This window comes from Hordeum vulgare, chromosome 3H (assembly GCF_904849725.1).
Source record: "Hordeum vulgare subsp. vulgare chromosome 3H, MorexV3_pseudomolecules_assembly, whole genome shotgun sequence".
In the NCBI taxonomy this organism is placed as follows: domain Eukaryota; kingdom Viridiplantae; phylum Streptophyta; class Magnoliopsida; order Poales; family Poaceae; genus Hordeum; species Hordeum vulgare.
The window spans coordinates 422,160,956-422,179,780 of NC_058520.1; the positions used below are offsets into that span (position 1 = coordinate 422,160,956).

At 45.2% G+C, this 18,825-nt stretch overlaps 1 protein-coding gene across 1 annotated transcript; it reads right to left on the reverse strand.

Moving 5' to 3' along the window:
• Nucleotides 1–338: 338 nt before the first annotated feature.
• On the reverse strand, nucleotides 339–3,244 carry LOC123444066 (putative receptor protein kinase ZmPK1). The gene has a single exon (XM_045120672.1). The coding sequence runs from the start codon at nucleotides 2,959–2,961 to the stop codon at nucleotides 577–579; it is 2,385 nt and encodes a 794-aa protein (XP_044976607.1). The 5' UTR covers nucleotides 2,962–3,244; the 3' UTR covers nucleotides 339–576.
• Between the last annotated feature and the right edge of the window lie 15,581 nt (nucleotides 3,245–18,825).

Genomic DNA, 18,825 nt, shown 5'->3' on the forward strand with positions numbered 1-18,825 from the left:
ACATTCCAGTGCCAACCATGTACGTAGATGCTTAACTGCTGTTCTCTTGCCTTGTTAGGGTCCACGTCTATGCTATGCATATCTTAATGCTTTTAGCCGATCTTGAGCAAACTTATTATAGTTTCGTCTTTCGTGTCTGTTTGCAGAAATGGATCGATTCTCATGTTAGCGCCTAGCAGTAGCATTAGTGCCCTTGACTAGTTGACCTGGTGACGATGGGGAAGATATTACCATAGTGGTAACGCAAAAAATCATGTAGCTTGTGCAAAATAAACCACCTACCTTACAATGTTAATAGCGTTTACAGAGATGTAGTTGTTGAGTTGTCCCCTTCTGTGTAGTTTGACCAAATTTGTTGATAAAAAGAAAGCATTGCCATTACAAGAACACTCCAGTCCATCATACTGTTTATCTGATGCATTTGAAACACAAAAACCTGCTACATTTTTACAATAGGTTCCTGCAAATGCACACACACTTCACTTTTTCATCTTATCTGCTTACGCCTATTGGCTTGTAACGTCAACAGAGTTAACAAATAGTGTGCATAGCTCAAATATTTACATCCATTGCATATCAATACGAATAGGCAGGATGGTCGTCTTCATCATCATATGCCATAAGAGCCTTCAGAATCTCATCCATTGTCGGCCTCTCACATCTACCTCCAAGGCATGCAACAGCTATTCTCACTATTGCAGTTGCCTGCTCTAGATCGAAATTCCCCTTCAATCTGCCATCCACTAGATCAGTGATCCTCTCGGTAGCCAGAATCTGTTTGGCCTCCTGGATAAAGTCTGGAAACTCCACTTGTCTTCCGTCGACCATTATGCCACTTGAAACCCTAGCTCCAGTCACAATCTCCAGAAGCACAACTCCGTAGCTGTAAACATCGACCTTCGCATTGATCGGGGTATTCAATGCCCACTCTGGTGCCATGTAGCCCATTGTGCCCCTCATATGGGTGAAATTGAAGCTAGCGCTGTCTCGCTTTGCAAGCTTGGCTAATCCGAAGTCTGCTATTTTGGCATCGAAATCTCGAGTCAGGAGTATGTTTTCTGGCTTCACGTCACAATGGACGATCCACTCAAGGCACTCGTGATGAAGATAAGCAAGGCCCCTTGCTGCACCCACGGCGATCTTGTACCTTTGGTTCCAACCGAGCAGACTTTCAGTACTTCTCTCACCAAAGAGGTACTTGTCCAGTGACTCATTCTCCACATACTCATATACTAATAATCTGTTTTTCCCTTCTGAGCAAAATCCCATCATCCTGACCAAATTTATGTGATTGATCCTTCCAATTAGAGTCACTTCTGCCCAGAATTCCTCTTCTCCCTGTTGGACATTTGTAAGTTTCTTTACAGCCACTATTTTCTTATCTTCAAGTACTCCTCTGTAAACAATTCCAGCACCCCCTCTCCCAATCTCTTCTTTGAACTTCCCAGTTGCTTCCCTCAATTCTCTGTATGTAAACCGCCTGAACTGGTTTGTTATCATCTTGTATCCATCCTCCATTGATTTGGGCATGTTACCCTTTCTGAAAAAAAGCCACCATCCTGTCACAATAACAAGCAACTCCAGAACTCCCAGTATTGCACCAAAGACATACAAGTATATCCACTTTATGTTGTCCTTCTTAATTCCATACATGTTTGTTGATCCTATCATAATCTCTGAACCACTGGGTCTGCAGGTTAGGCTTTCTTGTTTGGAGACTGAGGATATTGAACCATTGAAACTCTTTGGTACTTTCATGTAGTTGTCTCCTGGGAAATACGGGTACACCTGACCGTTGTAGAGTATGTCTTTAGTATAACACCAACCATCCCCACCCTTGTATGTGAAAGATATACATGAGCTGCTGTTGAGACAAATGTCCCAACACGCTTCAAATGAGATGGATTGGTTAGAACCTAGATCAAAGCCATAGAAGTCTGCATGAGGTTGCTTAACAAATGTAAAGTTCTCATGTGGTTGATTTCTGCCAATTGTGAATGTTGGTTTGCATCCCTTGTTCCAATCTGTTGGATCAACCATCACATATTCTGGAGGACATCTACATTTAAGGCCTTCTGAGTAGTCACAAAGCCCATTCTTGCCGCATAATCCGTGCACATAGCACATCTGTATTACAGCCTGCCCTGTAACCACCCATTTCCTTGTTGACACATCCAAGCTGTACATTCTAAAATTGCCGTCATGATCAATTGTAATTCTCCTCTTGATCCCAGGACCTGAATCTGAAGCCACTATTTTATACCCATCACTTGACACAAAATTACCCTTGTCGTCCAGAAATGCTACCCTGGTGCTGTTATATCTATTGCGTCCATTTTTTAGCGCATTGTAATCTGGACTTGGCCAGTAGATACTTGTAATATCTGGGCCATCATACAATAAGCGCAAGACATTGTCGTTGTCAAAATACAGGTGATGGTAATCAGAGACTAACCTCATATCTTTCTTGAGGTTCTGCCAAGGGAGCAAGGTGTCTATTGGTGAATCAAAGCTCTGCCATACGATTTTATTGCTAGAATCATTGATCACAAGGTTGCCAGTGTCGAGGAGGGAAACAATTGTGTGCTTGCCGGAAGATGTCTTGCTTTCCCATACCATGGAGCCATTGGTGTCTGCCAGGACCAGGTTTCCATCCTGGTTCAGCGATATTCTGGAGCCGTGAAGGTTCACAGGGGAATAGTAGCCTTTCGCCGCAGAGTATGGATTCGCCGTCCAAACAACCGTTTTCACGGCGGTGTACCAGATGGAGAAGGTGAAAGCATTTGTTCCAAGTCGATGGAAGCCACAGGAGAAGGTGGTGTCTGGTGAGAGGAGAAAGATTCTGTCATGATCTTCTGATTTCATGTATGAGCCAGTGGTCATGGTCTGCCATGGGGAAGCACAAGAGCAAAGGTGGAAGGAGAGGGATGAAAGAAGGGCTAGGAAGAGCAGTGCAGCCATTTTTCTCCTTTCCAGGGAGCTCTGATTTGGGTATCGAGGTGCAGAGATCAGACTACCAGAGAGTGGTAAGGTAGCTTTAAGTTCCAAATGCTTTGCTTTATTAGCACATAGAACTATTATCTTAGATGCTGAGTTGAACTATTGAAAACTAGACCGAGAAGACAAACTTGTCATGCGGGTCCAGAGTGTACACATTGTTTTACTATAGTTAAGTTAATGGTTGGTTGGCATGATGTCAACTGATGGAACATTGTGCGTGAAGAGGGGTGCCTATGATACTGCCAGCTACGGCCTTCCGTAATGGTAGTATTTTGGCACAATATTATAGGCAAAATGCTGACGTGGCACTATATTTATTGAGGAAAGAGGAGGTTGTTGTATCTTATTTAGGATACGGCTCTTGCACGGTATCATAGGCAAAATAACTTGTTAGACCAATCACATATTAGTATAAGGCCAAAATCATTAAATACATGCTTATTAAGATACGACACTTAACATACAATACATTAGGATGGTTGTATCTAACGATCGTATACTACCTAGGATACCGCGCTAAGAGACAATGCATTACGGAAGGCCTACTATTTTCAAATAATACACAGAAGGAGACTATACCGTGTGTTCCCAAATTGAATGGATCCACACTTGCATAATCCAAAATTAGTACTATTAAACTAATAATTGATTGTGAGACACTACTAATTAAATAGACAGTGGTCACTACTAATATAGCAATGTCTTCCATCAAATCAAAAATAAACCCACTCATGGGACCTCCAATGAGGTACTTTTTTTTCTTTCAACGATCTTATCTGCTTCACACAAGTTTTTCGTCTTCATTCCAAGTAAAACCAAGATGCATTTGTGTTGCAGCTTTAAATTGCACGATTTATATATCTAACTCTAGGGTTCATAATCTTCTCACACAAGACCAATTCTGTATCCTGTTTCAGTTATTTAACCATACAGTAAACTTTTATGCTTTTTAATTTCCCTTGAGAAAACTAAAAGTCACACACGTGTTTTTTATGTTGAACTACTCTTACTTACCATTGTTTCATAAAGTCCGTTGGGTGACGGTTGTTACAGTATTTATCATCTTCTTACTGTCGGCCTGATTGATGCTTGCATGAGTTGGCCTTGTAGCAAGTGTGGATAGAATACCAGAGATACCAGTAGTTATTGACAGCATGACTTGGCCTAGTAGCTAGTACGTACTAGTACTAGCTTGATATTTTCTAAAGTACTCAAGTCATCATAGTCCTTTAATTTCCACATCGATGCGTCACCATCTTTACCCTAGTGGGCATCTTAGCAAAGCAGGAATCAGCATCTCCCTGTTTCTTCTTTGTTTTTGGCCGAAAAAAAAAGAAACAGGGGATCAACCAGGCAACAAAAATAGACAAATAGTGAACTCACTTTTGTCAAAACTGTTACCTGAAGAGTACGGTCCCGTCAAAAATGCATATTTGTCGAAGTTACTGCACTATTGTGAGATTGCAAAACGATCTGCAGTCTAGACACCGGAGCTTGAGGGCAGGTTTTGACGTCGAGGCAGAGATAGACTGTCACCTAAGACGGGGAAGATGAGGTTTTTGTTGGTTGTTGGTTCAACACTCAATGGCTCACATCGACTGTTCCCTATGATAATTTGTCTGTTTGAAATTGCTTCTGCCACGCTCGCCGCGTGGTGTGCCCTATTATCAATCTTCGGGTGTCTTCTGGATTTTTGCGGGCTTAATTATTTGATAACTGCTCACGCAAATTCGTGTGAACGTTGATCTGGTGACCTACAAGGCTACAAGTATCCGTGCGTCATTGGAGCATTTGTCTACATTTTTGTTTTCTGTTGGGTGTAGAGGTAGACTGTATTTAGTCCCTCGTGTAAAGCCGGGGGCAGCACAGCACCCAGTACCAACATACGCTGCTACTCTGAAAGGGACGCACCCACGGTTTTAGGCTTTGATTAGGATGTGCGCAGTTTTTTCACACGGATTTCAGTTAGTTATGGGTCACTTGCTTCCGTGTTGGTTCCGTCGTTTGTTTTTCTGCCTAGTTGGTACGCACTTGCTTGCTTCCAGAAAAGTTCTAAGTCATGCGTGGGCCACACAAAACTCGATGTGATTAGGATAAGTGAGTACCCGATAGGCTGATTTGGGGGCAGAATTTGACTCCCCGCTTGCTGGCATCATCTGGCAGATCAAAGTCTCTCCCAAAATTAAGTTCTTCTCCTGGCTATTTGTGCAAGAGAAAAGTCTGAGAGCAACTCAAACGGGTCGACCCAAACGGGCAGCGAATTTGTTCGCTTTTTGTCCGTTTGGGTCCGTCGCCTGCCCGGCGTCCGCCCTGTTTTAGATTTGGGTCGGCAGTGTGCCCAACGCATCGACCCATTTCATATCCGCAGTCAACATATTTAAAAAAAAGGGTCCGCTGCCGATCATGCTAGCATCATGCCAGCGGCCATGTTTCATGCCAGCAACACGCCAGCGCCGGCATACAATGCTGGCCTCAAAAAATAGCACTACAGTCATGCTGGCGCACTCGTCAGCCGGCCGACACACATGCCAGCACACAAAAAACGGTGGGACTTGAGTTCTACCACGCCATTGCGGCCCCGTGGTCATGCCAGCATACCTGCTGGCATCCAAAAAATATGACGCTTGCCGCCATAGATCACTTGTTGTCGAAGTTGAGCATGTTGGCCTGCATCTTCTTGAACCACGGCCTCTTCCTTGGCGACACGGTGTTGAGATCCACCTTCATGATCTCCACCCCGGTCATCATGCTCGCAAGAGCCACTTCTTTTACCTTGGTCTTGGCGTTGGCGGCCTCGATCTCTAGCATTCGTGCTTGCTTCTCCGCCTCCATGTCAAGCCTCCTCCTTTGGAGCTCCAAGAAGGCGTTTATTTGCTCTTCTCTTTCTTGTCGGCGCTTCTCCTTCCTTGAGTCCTTTTTGGTGATCATGCCCTCCACGGTTGCGATCAAGGCGATCAATGCCGCATCCCGCTTGTCCTCCTTCTTGAAATTGATCTTACCCCTCGGCCGAGCCTTCTCGCCGTCCCCAACCTCCTCCACGGCTTGCTTCCCACCACGCGACTTGAGGTCGGCATATTGCGCCTTGAACTTCTCCTCGTCTTTGATTATCCTAAAGCAATGGGAGAGGTTGAAGCACTTGCCATTGTGTTGGGCCTTGAATGCCTCCAACGCTTGAAATGCCTACAAAATGTATTTCATGCAAGCATATTGACAAAATGATATGCAAAATCATGTACATGATGGCACAAAAAGAGGGCGGCTTGCTAGCATACCATCTCTTGCACACCGATGCCGCTCACGGGGCGGGCCTTGACGCTCTCAAGAGTATCACAAACCTTGTTGCACTCTTGTTGGATCACCCTCCAACGCTTCGAAATGGACACCCACCCGCGCACGCTTGCTATTTGATACGACAGAAACTTCTTGCGCTCATGAAACTCACGGTGCACACGAATCCAAAAGGTTGAATGCTTTTGTTCGGCGCCTGTCTTGGGGTCTTGCCCAATGTCCCTCCAACACTCACAAAGAAGCTTGTCCTCGGCAGCCGTGTATGCCTTGGTCCGCTTGCTCTTGCGCTTCGGTGCCGTCCCGTCCACTTGGTTGGCGAGATCGTCCTCAAACAAAGGCTCTGCTTCGATGTCGCACTCGTCCTCTTCCTCTAGCCCGTAGTCCTCCGGGAACTCATGGTCGAGAGGGAAGCCGTCCAGGTCCAGGCCGACGTCGAGGTGATCACGCATGAAGGCGGCCTGATCTTCGTTGTAGCCTCGACCATCCTGTCTTTGTGTCTCGTCGGGATCGAAGCCAGCGGCCTGCGCACCACCCTCGAAGATCATGTTCTGCATGTAGTCGTCGTTGCCGGCGGCCGGCATTTCGTCGAACAGGTTACGCGCACCCGGCAGCTGGTCGGCTGGCGTCTGCCTCGCACGTTTCCTCGCGCCTTAGGATGAAGAGCCACCGGCCACCGGTGTGGCGTTGAGGTCGATGGTCGTGAGCGCGGGCGTGAAAGGCGCGACCACGCTCACCTCGGGCGAGCACTCCCTCGAGAGGCGTGTCATGCCCAAGATGCGACCCTATCCTCAATTTGGCATGAAGGCCTCGTCAGGGATAGAAGCGCATCTCGTCGTGTCGCGAGAATAGATATCGTTACAAGTACATGTACTGAAAACAAGAGATATATATAGAATTGGCTTACACTCTCCACAAGCTACATCAGAGTCACATCAGTACATTACATAATCATCAAGAGTAAGAGCAGGGTCCGACTACAGACGAAAACAAACGAGAAAAGAAGAACGACGTCCATCCTTGCTATCCCAGGCTGCCGGCCTGGAACCCATCCTAGATCGATGATGAAGAAGAAGAAGAACCAACTCCAAATGAACAATCAACGCGCTCGCGTCAAGTAATCTTTACCTGTACCTGCAACTGGTGTTGTAGTAATCTGTGAGCCACAGGGGACTCAGCAATCTCATTTCCAAAGGTATCAAGACTAGCAAAGCTTAATGGGCGAGGCATGGTTAAGTGGTGAGGTTGCAGCAGCGGCTAAGCATATATTTGGTGGTTAAACTTACGAGTACCAGAAATAAGAGGGGGGGGGAGATCTACGCATAGCGGACGTGAACTACTGATGATCAAATGAATGATCCTGAACACCTACCTGCGTCAGACATAACCCCACCGTGTCCTCGATCGGAGAAGGAACTCACGAAAGAGACAGTCACGGTTACGCACACAGTTGTCATATTTTAATTAATTAACTTCAAGTTATCTAGAACCAGTGTTAAACAAAGTTTCCACGTTGCCACATAACCGCGGGCATGGCTTTCAGAAAGATTTAACCCTGTAGGGGTGCTCCAACTAGTCCATCACAAATTACCACAAGCCACACAGAAAATCCTCAATCACGAAGCTCACGCCCTATGCTTTCAGTATTAACAAAGTTATTATGTTGGGCAAATGTAGTACCAATGTTGGGCCTTGCCGGACCAGCTTTAATCTAAAACGAATTATCAAGGGGGTCCCCATAACAACCCCGGTCGTGTTAGGAGCGCTCGTTTATGGAACATAACACTGGTAGCCGAAACTAAGGGGGCAAAGGTGGAACAAAACACCAGGCTAGAAAGGCCGAGCCTTCCACCTTTTACCAAGTATATAGGTGCATTAAATTAAATAGCATTTAATATGGTGATATAACAAGGAATCCCATGTTATCACATGGAAGCAACTGCACCTGCAACTAGCAACGCTAACAACATGGATAAGCAAGCGGTAACATAGCCAATCAGTGGTTTGCTAGGTCGAACAGGTTGAAGGTAATCATGGCATTGTTGAGAGGCTGATATTTAACATGTGGTAGGAAACGAGACATAATCGATAGAAGCGATAAAACTAGCATGTCAATGATAGTAATGGTATCTGGGGAAATGGTCATCTTGCCTGAGATCCCGCTTGTGAGAAGAATGACTCTGAGAAGTCGGCGAACCAACGTAGTCGAACGGGTCCTCACAGTCCGCCACGCTTGCGGAACTCTATCGAGACGGGCAAACCAGAAACAAACATCAACACAAATATTCACCACACTATGCCCAACATGATGCATAACCTACTATGATGCGTGATCAGTTCCATGATGCAAGGGATGGCATGGCAATTCATCTCACGCAAACTCTACACACTAAGTGAAGCTCGATATGCAACGGGTTGCAAATCGACGAAACTCCACGATTAAATATTAGTTCACTCCCGTTAATTTACCGGCAAGATTAAATTGTTGTTTAACATGGCAAGGGTGTAGCGATGATCCTACATGTCCTAGTCGGTTAACACGCGGAGCGTAGAACGAGCTACGACACAAGAACATGCATCACAAGATAACATGCCATGAATGCGACATGCATGCGAGTTACAACGTCACAGCAAGAAGGGAAAGAAGCATATGTCGCCACGGCGAGCGAGAGGGAACCATGGCGGCAAGACGGAAACGATGCCATGGCAACGTTCTTATCCCGACAACTCGTCGAGATCTCGTGCCAACGTACTGGGAACGCGTGCGGGAACGGTAAATAAAGATGGGATGATCCTGATATCGGGTTCCCATGTGTCGGGCACAACATAAGAGGACAACGTGCAACGGGCAACATACGGTGCAACACACGATACAACTCATACATCACATTCGTTCATTACACGACATGTCTCATCGGTATACCTTCGACGCGTGCGAATCAGAGGGGATCGGGTCGTAGCGGACGTCGTGGAAGTAGTGGTACTCGGTCTCATCGACGGTAGTCGTTCGCTCGGCGTCGTGGTTCTCGGGTCTTCGGCGTCGGTAGTCGATCACGTCTCCGTCGATGTTCGGGGTTCATCGAGGACGTCGTTGTACCCGCCGATCTTGTCGGTCCCATGAAGGAGGGGATGGTCCTTGCGAACTTCGGCGTCGGCAAGCGGCCGCAACAACTAGTCTAGCAGCAACCTCGGCAAGCAGCAAGCACGACAACCTAGCCTAGCAGCAACAACTACTACAGCAACGCGCAAACAAGCAGAGCAAGCTATCATGCCTCAGCTAGCAACACTAGCTAGCATCAACATATCTATTAGCAGGCAAGCAAAGCCACAACAACAGCTCTAGCTATAGCAGCAGCGGCTAAGGCACAACAAGCAACAGCTAGCTACAGCAGCCTAGCAGCAGCTACACGGCACTCCAGCAACAGCACACAGCAACAACACGTCAGCGGCAACAGCAACATAAACCGGCTGCTACAGCCAGGCAACCGCAAGGCAGCTCGAGCAACATCACGCATCAGCAAGAGCTAGCTCAGGGAGGCATCAGCGACAGTAGGCGGCAGCAAATCGGCGCAGCAGGGGAATCTCCATGGCGCGGCGGTGGCGAGCTCCGGCGGGGAACGGCGGCGCGCGGGACTGCCGGAGGCGCAGGCGGGCGATGGGGAGGCCACGGCGGCGCGGCGAGCTCGGGAGACCAGGGCGGCCTGGAGGCGAGGCAGAGGAACCGGCGCGGGGCGTGGGGACGAGCTCGCGGGGACGGGGCGAGGCGGCTGCACGCGGAGGCGGCGCGTCGAGCCGCTGGGTACGGCGGCGACTGGGGAGGAGGAGAGAGGGGATCGAGGGCTATGGCGTGGAGGAGGGAGCGCTGGGGCGAAGTGGATCGAGGCAGACGGCGCACGTGAGGTCGCGAGGGAGAGCGACGAGGAGGTCGGGCAAGGCTCGCTAGGGCAGGGGGTCTGCTGGGCCTTGGCCCCAGTGGGCCTCCTGTCCCTCTAAAAGAAAATGTCTTGCACAAAAAATAAAATAGCCGTTTAAAAAAAGGAAACCACAACCAAAAGAAAAAGAATTCAACTAAAACAAAAATACTTTTGGGCTCCTTAAAACATGCTCCAACTATAAAAAATAGATTGGGCTCTTTTTTTTGAAGAATAAAAATAAAACCCTTTTTTATATAAAATTAGGCGCTGGTGTTTTAAATAACACAAAAGGAGAAAAAAAATAGTTAAAACCAGAGGGTTACCCCATAAGTAATAGGAATATTTTTAAAAGAGGAGGAACATTTTATTAGGCCCCAAATAGAGACTTTAAACTCAACCACTAAATAAATTGGAAGAAGGGGGTTTTGGAGCTTTGGTGCAACAATGGGTTTTGAGAAGAATCCTAGGCACCCAATCACACAACAAACACAAAGGCACACTCACCAAGCACTCACACTCACAATCACCAAGTTGCAACTAGACACCAAGACAAGCACACAAGAGAAATGATGACATGCATGATGCGATGATGATGCGACAAATAAAACTAATCACACGACGGAAATGGAAATAAAAGGGGGAATCTTCTGGGCGTCGGTCTCGGGGCTGTCACAACTCTCCTACACTACAAGAGGATCTCGCCCCGAGACCCAGGAATGAAAAGGGGGAGAGGATGAGAAAGAACAAAAGGTAAAAACTTAATCGCTTGTTTGACAAACGAGTGAAACCAACGATCCTTGAAGGTTGCAAAGAGATGAGGACTGATATGAGAAGGAAGCAAGAATTCACGAAAAATTTCGGCAACACTTCGGTAGGAAAATGGGACAAAAAATTCGATAAGATGGGAGAATTACACAATATTCATAACAAACAACTAAATAGAGCAAGGGACACCATGATCTCGATAGAACAACATAATAGACCCAAAAGAGCAACATCACAAAGCCTAGATGGCTGGGGATTTTTAGGGTTCATACACAAAGACCCTTTTCTCATGTGGCTATTTTCAAGGATATGCGTAATGCATGGGCTTCTGCCCAAGATGTAATCTTCAAAATAGTGGGGAACAATCGCTTCCTAGTCCAATTCATGTGCCTTGGTGACTGGAATAGGGTGATGAGCGGCGACCCATGGTTGTTCCGACGAGCGGCTGTTGTGATAGAGGAGTATGATGGCCTGGCAAACGTCTAGGACTACAAGTTGGATCGCATACCCGTGTATAATGGGTATCCCTAATGTTGTGATGCAGAAACAAAAACTGGCGAAGAAGATCGCCAACAAGGTGGGCGTTCATGTTGGAGAACGTTGCATGGGAAACAAAAAATTTCCTACGCACACGAAGACCTATCATGGTGATGTTCATCTACAAGAGGAGATTAGATCTACGTACCCTTGTAGATCGCTATGCGGGAGGCGTTAAGAAACGCGGTTGATGTAGTGGTACAGCTTCGTGATTCAAATCACCGTCGTCCCATGATCCGTCCCACGATCCGTTCCGATCTAGCGCCGAACGGACGACACCTGTGCGTTCAGCACACGTACATCTCGATGGCGATCTCGACCTTCTTGATCCAGCAAGACAGATGGAGAAGTAGATGAGTTCTCCGACAGCGTGACAACGCGCCGGTGTTGGTGATGATCTATTCCTGCAGGGCTCCGCCCGAGCTCTGCAGAAATCTAATCTAGAGGAAGAACCATGAGGTGTAGGTTTGAGTTGCACGTGGCAAAGTTGTGTCTCAAACAACCCTAAACCTCTAGTATATATAGGAGGAGCCAAGGGGTGGGGCAAAGCCCTAGGGCGCCAGCCAAAGGTGGCCTCCTTGGGTCGGCGGAAGTGGGAGGGAAGAGTCCTTCTCCAATCCCACTTGGATTACGACTCTTCCTTATTTTCCCACCTCTTTTGGATTTTCCACTTTTTCCTCATGGGCTTTCCTTGAATGACTTTGTCAGCCCATTATACCTTATTGTGCATCCAATAAACCCACGTGGACCCCTTGGGGCATGGTGGGCCCACCCAATGGGCCCTCGGAACCCATTCGTCACTCCCGGTACACTACCGGCAATGCCCGAAAACTTTCCGGAATCCAAATACCAACTTCCTATATATCAATCTTCGTTTCTGGACCATTCCGGAAACCCTCGTGACGTCCGTGATCTCATACGGGATTCTGAACAACCTCCGGTCACCAACACATATAACTCAACTATACTAAAACATCATCGAACCTTAAGTGTGCCGACCGTGCGGGTTCGAGAACTATGTAGACATGACCCGAGACACTCCTCGGTCAATATCCAATAGCGGGACCTGGATGCCCATATTGGATCCTACATATTCTACGAAGATCTTATCGGTTGAACCTCAGTGCCAAGGATTCATATAATCCTGTATGTCATTCCCTTTGTCCTTCGGTATGTTATTTGCCTGAGATTTGATCGTCGGTATCCCTATACCTATTTCAATCTCGTTACCCACAAGTCTTTTTACTCGTTCCGTAATACAAGATCCCGTGACTCACACTTGAGTCACTTTGCTTGCAAGGCTTATACGTGATGTTGTATTACCGAGTGATCCCCGAGATACCTCTCCGTCACACTGAGTGACAAATCCCAGTCTTGATCTATGCTAACTCAACGGACACCTTTGTACATACCTGTAGAGCACCTTTATAGTCACCCAATAACATTGTGACATTTGATACACACAAGGTATTCCTCCGGTGTCAGGAAGTTACATGATCTCATGGTCATAGGAATGAATACTTGACACGCAGAAAACAATAGCAACAAAATGACACGATCACATGCTACGTTTATAATTTGGGTCTTGTCCATCACATGATTCTCCTAATGATGTGATCTCGTTATCAAGTGACAACACTTGTCTATGGTCAGGAAACCTTGACCATCTTTGATCAACGAGCTAATCAACTAGAGGCTTACTAGGGACATTGTTTTGTCTATGTATCCACACATGTATGTGTGTTTCCAATAAATACAATTATAGCATGGATAATAAACGATTATCATGAACAAAGAAATATAATAATAACTAATTTATTATTGCCTCTAGGGCATATTTTTCCAACAGTCTCCCACTTGCACTAGAGTCAGTAATCTAGTTCACATCACTATGTGATTTTAACGAATCCAACACCCATACAGTTCTGGGGTTTGATCACGTCTTGCTTGTGAGAGAGGTTTTAGTCAACGGTTCTGAAACTTTCAGATCCGAGTGAGCTTTACAAATCTTTATGTCATCTTATAGATGCTGCTACTACGTGCTATTCGGAAATATTCCAAATATCTACTCTACTATACGAATCCGTTTTACTACTCAGAGTTATTCGGATTAGTGTCAAAGCTTTCATCGACGTAACCCTTTATTACGAACTCTTTAATCACCTCCATAATCGAGAAAAATTCCTTAGTCCATTAGTTACTAAGGATAATTTTGACCGCTGTTCAGTGATTCAATCCTGGATCACTCTCTGTACCTCTTAACAGACTTGTGGCAAGGCACACATCAGGTGCGGTACACACCATGGCATACTTTAAGAGTCTATGGCTAAGGCATAAGGGACGACCTTTCGTCCTTTCTCTTTCTTCTACCGTGGTCGGGCTTTGAGTCACACTCAAATTCGCACCTTACAACACAGCCAAGAACTCCTTCTTTGCTGATCTATTTTGAACTCCTTCAAAAACCTGTCAAGGCACGTATTTCATTGAAAGTTCTATTTTGCGTTTTGATCTATCTCTATAGATCTTGATGCTCAATGTTTCAAGTAGCTCTATCCAGGTCTACCCTTGAAAAACTCCTTTCAAACAACCCTTTATGCTTTACAGAAATTCTACATTACTTCCGATCAACAATATGTCAACTACATATACTTATCAGAAATTCTATAGTGCTCCCACTCACTTCTTTGGAAATACAAGTTTCTCATAAACCTTGTATAAACCAAAAAGCTTTGATCATCTCATCAAAACGTATATTCCAACTCCGAGATGCTTGCACCAGTCCATAGAAGGATCGCTGGAGCTTGCATACTTGTTAGTATCCTTAGGATCGAGAAAACCTTCTAACTGTATCACATACAACCTTTCCTCAAGGAAACCATCGAGGAAACACTGTTTTGAGATCCTATGTGCAATATTTCATAAATAATGCAGCAACTACTAAGCTAATTCCAACAAACTTTTAGCATCGCTACAATTGAGAAAGTCTCATCATAGTCAATTCTTTGAACTTGTCGAAAACATCTTTGCGACAAGTCGAGCCTTTCTTAATGGTGACTTCTCACTATCATCGTCTTCCTTCCTTTTAAAGATCCATCTTTACTTAATAGTCTTACGACCGTCAAGTAGTTCTTCTGAAGTCTACACTTTGTTCTCATACATGGATTCTCTCTCGGATTTCATGGCCTCCAGCCATTTGCCGGAATCCGGGCCCACCACCGCTTCTCCATAGCTCGTAGGTTTATTGTTGTTCAATAACATGACCTCCAAGACAGGGTTACTGTACCACTCTATAATAGTACGCGACCTTGTCGACCTACGAGGTTTGTAGTAACTTGATTCGGAGCTTAATGATCACCATCATCAGCTTCCACTTCAATTGGTGTAGGCGCCACAGGAACAACTTCCTACGCCCTGCTACACACTGGTTGAAGTGACTGTTCAATAACCTCATCAAGTTCCACCACCCTCCCACTCAATTCTTTCGAGAGAAACCTTTCCTCGAGAAAGGACCCGTTTCTAGAAACAAACACTTTGCTTCCGGATCTAAGATAGGAGATGTAGCCAACTGTTTTGGATATCCAATGAAGATGCATTTATCCGCCTTGGGTTTGAGCTTATCACATTGAAACTTTTTCACATAAGCGTCGTAGCCCCAAACTTTCAAGAAACGACAGCTCAGGTTTCTCCAAACCATAGTTCATATTGTGTCATCTCAACGGAAATGCGCGGTGCCCTATTTAAAGTGAATGCGGTTGTCTCTAATGCATAACCCATAAATGATAGTGGTAATTCGATAAGAGACATCATAGTATGCACCATATCAAATAGGACGCGGCTATGACATTCGGACACACCATCACACTATGGTGTTCTAGGTGGCATGAATTGCGAAACAATTTCCACATTGTCTTAACTGTGTACCAAAACTCGCAACTCAGATATTCATCTCTATGATCATATCGTAGACAGTTTATCCTCTTGTTACGACGATCTTCACTCCGAAATAGATTTGAACTTTTCAATATTTCAGACTTGTGATTCATCAAGTAAATACTCATGTATCTACTCAAATCGTCACTGAAGTAAGAACATAACGATATCCACTTTGTGCCTTAGCACTCATTGGACTGCACACATAAAAAATGTATTACTGCCAACAAGTTACTCTCTTGTTCCATCTCAATGAAAACAAGGCCTTCAGTCATCTTGCCCATGTGGTATGATTTGCATGTCTCAAGTGATTCAAAATCAAGTGAGTCCAAACGATCCATCTGCATGGAGTTTCTTCATGCGTTTATACCAATAGGTATGGTTTGCATGTCTCAAACGTTTTAAAAATGAGTGAGTACAAAGATCCATCAGCATGGAGTTTCTTCATGCATTTTGCACCAACATGACTCAAGTGGCAGGGCCACAAGTACGTGGTACTATCATTACTACTTTCTTTCTTTTGGCACCAATATTATGAACATGTGTAACACTACGATCGAGATTCAATAAACCATTGAGGGTAATTATTCAAGCAAATAGAATAACTATTATTCTCTTCAAATGAATAATCGTATAGCAATAAACACGATCCAATCATGTTCATGCTCAACGCAAACACCAAATAAAAATTATTTAGGTTTAACACCAATCCCGATGGTAGAGGGAGCGTGCGATGTTTTGATCACATCAACCTTGAAAACACTTCCAACACGTATCGTCACCTCACCTTTAGCTAGTCTCCATTTATTCCGTAGCTTTCATTTCGAGTTACTAATCACCTAGCATCCGAACCGGTACCCAATACCCTCGTGCTACTAGGAGTACTAGTAAAGTACACATCAATATCATGTATATCAAATATACTTGTGTCGACTTTGCCAGCCTTCTTATCTACCAAGCATCTAGGGTAGCTCCGCTTCAGTGACCGTTCCCCTCATAACAGAAGCACTTAGTCTCGGGTTTGGGTTCAATCTTGGGTTTCTTCATTAGAGCAGCAACTGGTTTGCCGTTTCATGAAGTATCCCTTCTAGCCCTTGCCCTTCTTGAGAATAGTGGTTTTACTAACCATCAATAATTGATGCTCATTCTTGATTTCTACTTTCGTAGTGTCAAACATTGCAAATCGCTCAAGGATCATCATATCTATCCTTGATATGTTATAGTTCATCACGAAGCTCTAGCAGCTTGGTGGCAGTGACTTTGGAGAACCATCACTATCTCATCTGGAAGATTAACTCCCACTTGATTCAAGCGATTGTTGTACTCAGAAAATCTGAGCACATGCTCAACGATTGAGCTTTTCTTCTTTACTTTGTAGACAAAGAATCTCGTGGGAGGTCTCATACCTCTCAACAAGGGCACGAGCATGAAATCTCAATTTCATCTCTTAGAACATCTCTTATGTTCCGTGATGTTTCAAAACGTCTTCGACTCCTTGCTTCTAAGCCATTAAGTATTACAGTCTGAACTATCGCGTAGTCATCAGAAACGTATATGTCAGATGTTCACAACATCCACAGACGACGCTCGAGGTGCAGCACACCGAGTGGTGCATTAAGGACATAAGCCTTCTGCGCAACAATGAGGACAATCCTTAGTTTTACGGACTCAGTCCGCAAAGTTGCTACTATCAACTTTCAACTAAATTTTCTCTAGGAACATATAAAAATAGTAGAGCTATAGCGCAAGCTACATCATAATTCGTAAAAACCTTTTGACTATGTTCATGATAATTAGTTCAATTAATCATATTACTTAAGAACTTCCCACTCAAAAAATACATCCCTCTAGTCATTTGAGTGGCGCATGATCCAAATCCACTAACTCAAGTCCATTCATCACGTGAGTTGAGTATAGTTTCAGTGGTAAACATCTCTATGCTAATCATATCAACTATACGATTCATGCTCGACCTTTCGGTCTCTTGTGTTTCGAGGCCATGTCTGCACATGCTAGGCTCGTCAAGTTTAACCCGAGTGTTCCGCGTGTGCAACTGTTTTGCACCCGTTGTATGTGAACGTTGAGTCTATCACACCCGATCATCATGTGGTGTCTCGAAACGACGAACTGTCGCACGATGCACAGTCGTGGAGAACACAATTTCATCTTGAAATTTTAGTGAGGGATCACCTTATAATGCTACCGTCGTTCTAAGCAAAATAAGGTGCATAAAAGGATTAACATCACATGCAATTCATAAGTGACATGATATGGCCATGATCTTGTGCTTCTTGATCTCCATCGCCAAAGCACCGACATGATCTTCATCGTCACCGGCGCCACACCATGATCTCCATCAGCGTGCCATCATCGAGGTTGTCGTGCTATCTATGCTATTACTACTAAAGCTACAACCTAGCAATATAGTAAACGCATCTGCAAACACAAACGTTAGTTTAAAGACGACCCTATGGCTCCTGCCGGTTGCCGTAGCATCGACGTGCAAGTCGATATTAACTATTACAACATGATCATCTCATACATCCAATATATCACATCATGTCCATTGGCCATATCACATCACAAGCATACCCTGCAAAAACAAGTTAGACGTCCTCTAATTTGTTGTTGCATGTTTTACGTGGCTGCTATGGGTATCTAATATGATCACATCTTACTTATGCAAACACCACAACGGTGATGTGCAAATTGCTATTTAACCTCTCTCCAAGGACCGCCTCGGTCAAATCCAATTCAACTAAAGTTGAAGAAACATGCACCCACCAGTCATCTTTATGCAACCAGTTGCATGTTAGTCGATGAAACCAGTCTCTTGTAAGCGTACGAGTAATGTCGGTCCGGGCCGCTTCAATCCAACAATACCGCCGAATCGAGAAAAGACCAAGGAGGGCAGCAAATCGAACATCAACACCCACAAAACCTTTTGTGTTCTACTCGAGATAACATCTACGCATGAACCTAGATCATGATGCCACTGTTGGAGAACGTTGCATGGGAAACAATAATTTTCCTACGCACACGAAGACCTATCATGGTGATGTTCATCTACGAGAGGATATTAGATCTACGTACCCTTGTAGATCACTACGCGGAAGGCGTTAAGAATCGTGGTTGATGTAGTGGTACAACTTCGAGATTCAAATCACCGTCGTCCCACGATCCATTCCGATCTAGTGCCGAACGGACGGCACCTCCGCGTTCAGCACACGCACAGCTCGATGACGATCCCGACCTTCTTGATCCAGCAAGAGAGACAAAGAAGTAGATGAGTTCTCCGGCAGCGTGACGACGCGCCGGTGTTGGTGATGATCTATTCCTGCAGGGCTCCGCCCGAGCTCCGCGGAAATCTAATCTAGAGGAAGAACTACGAGGT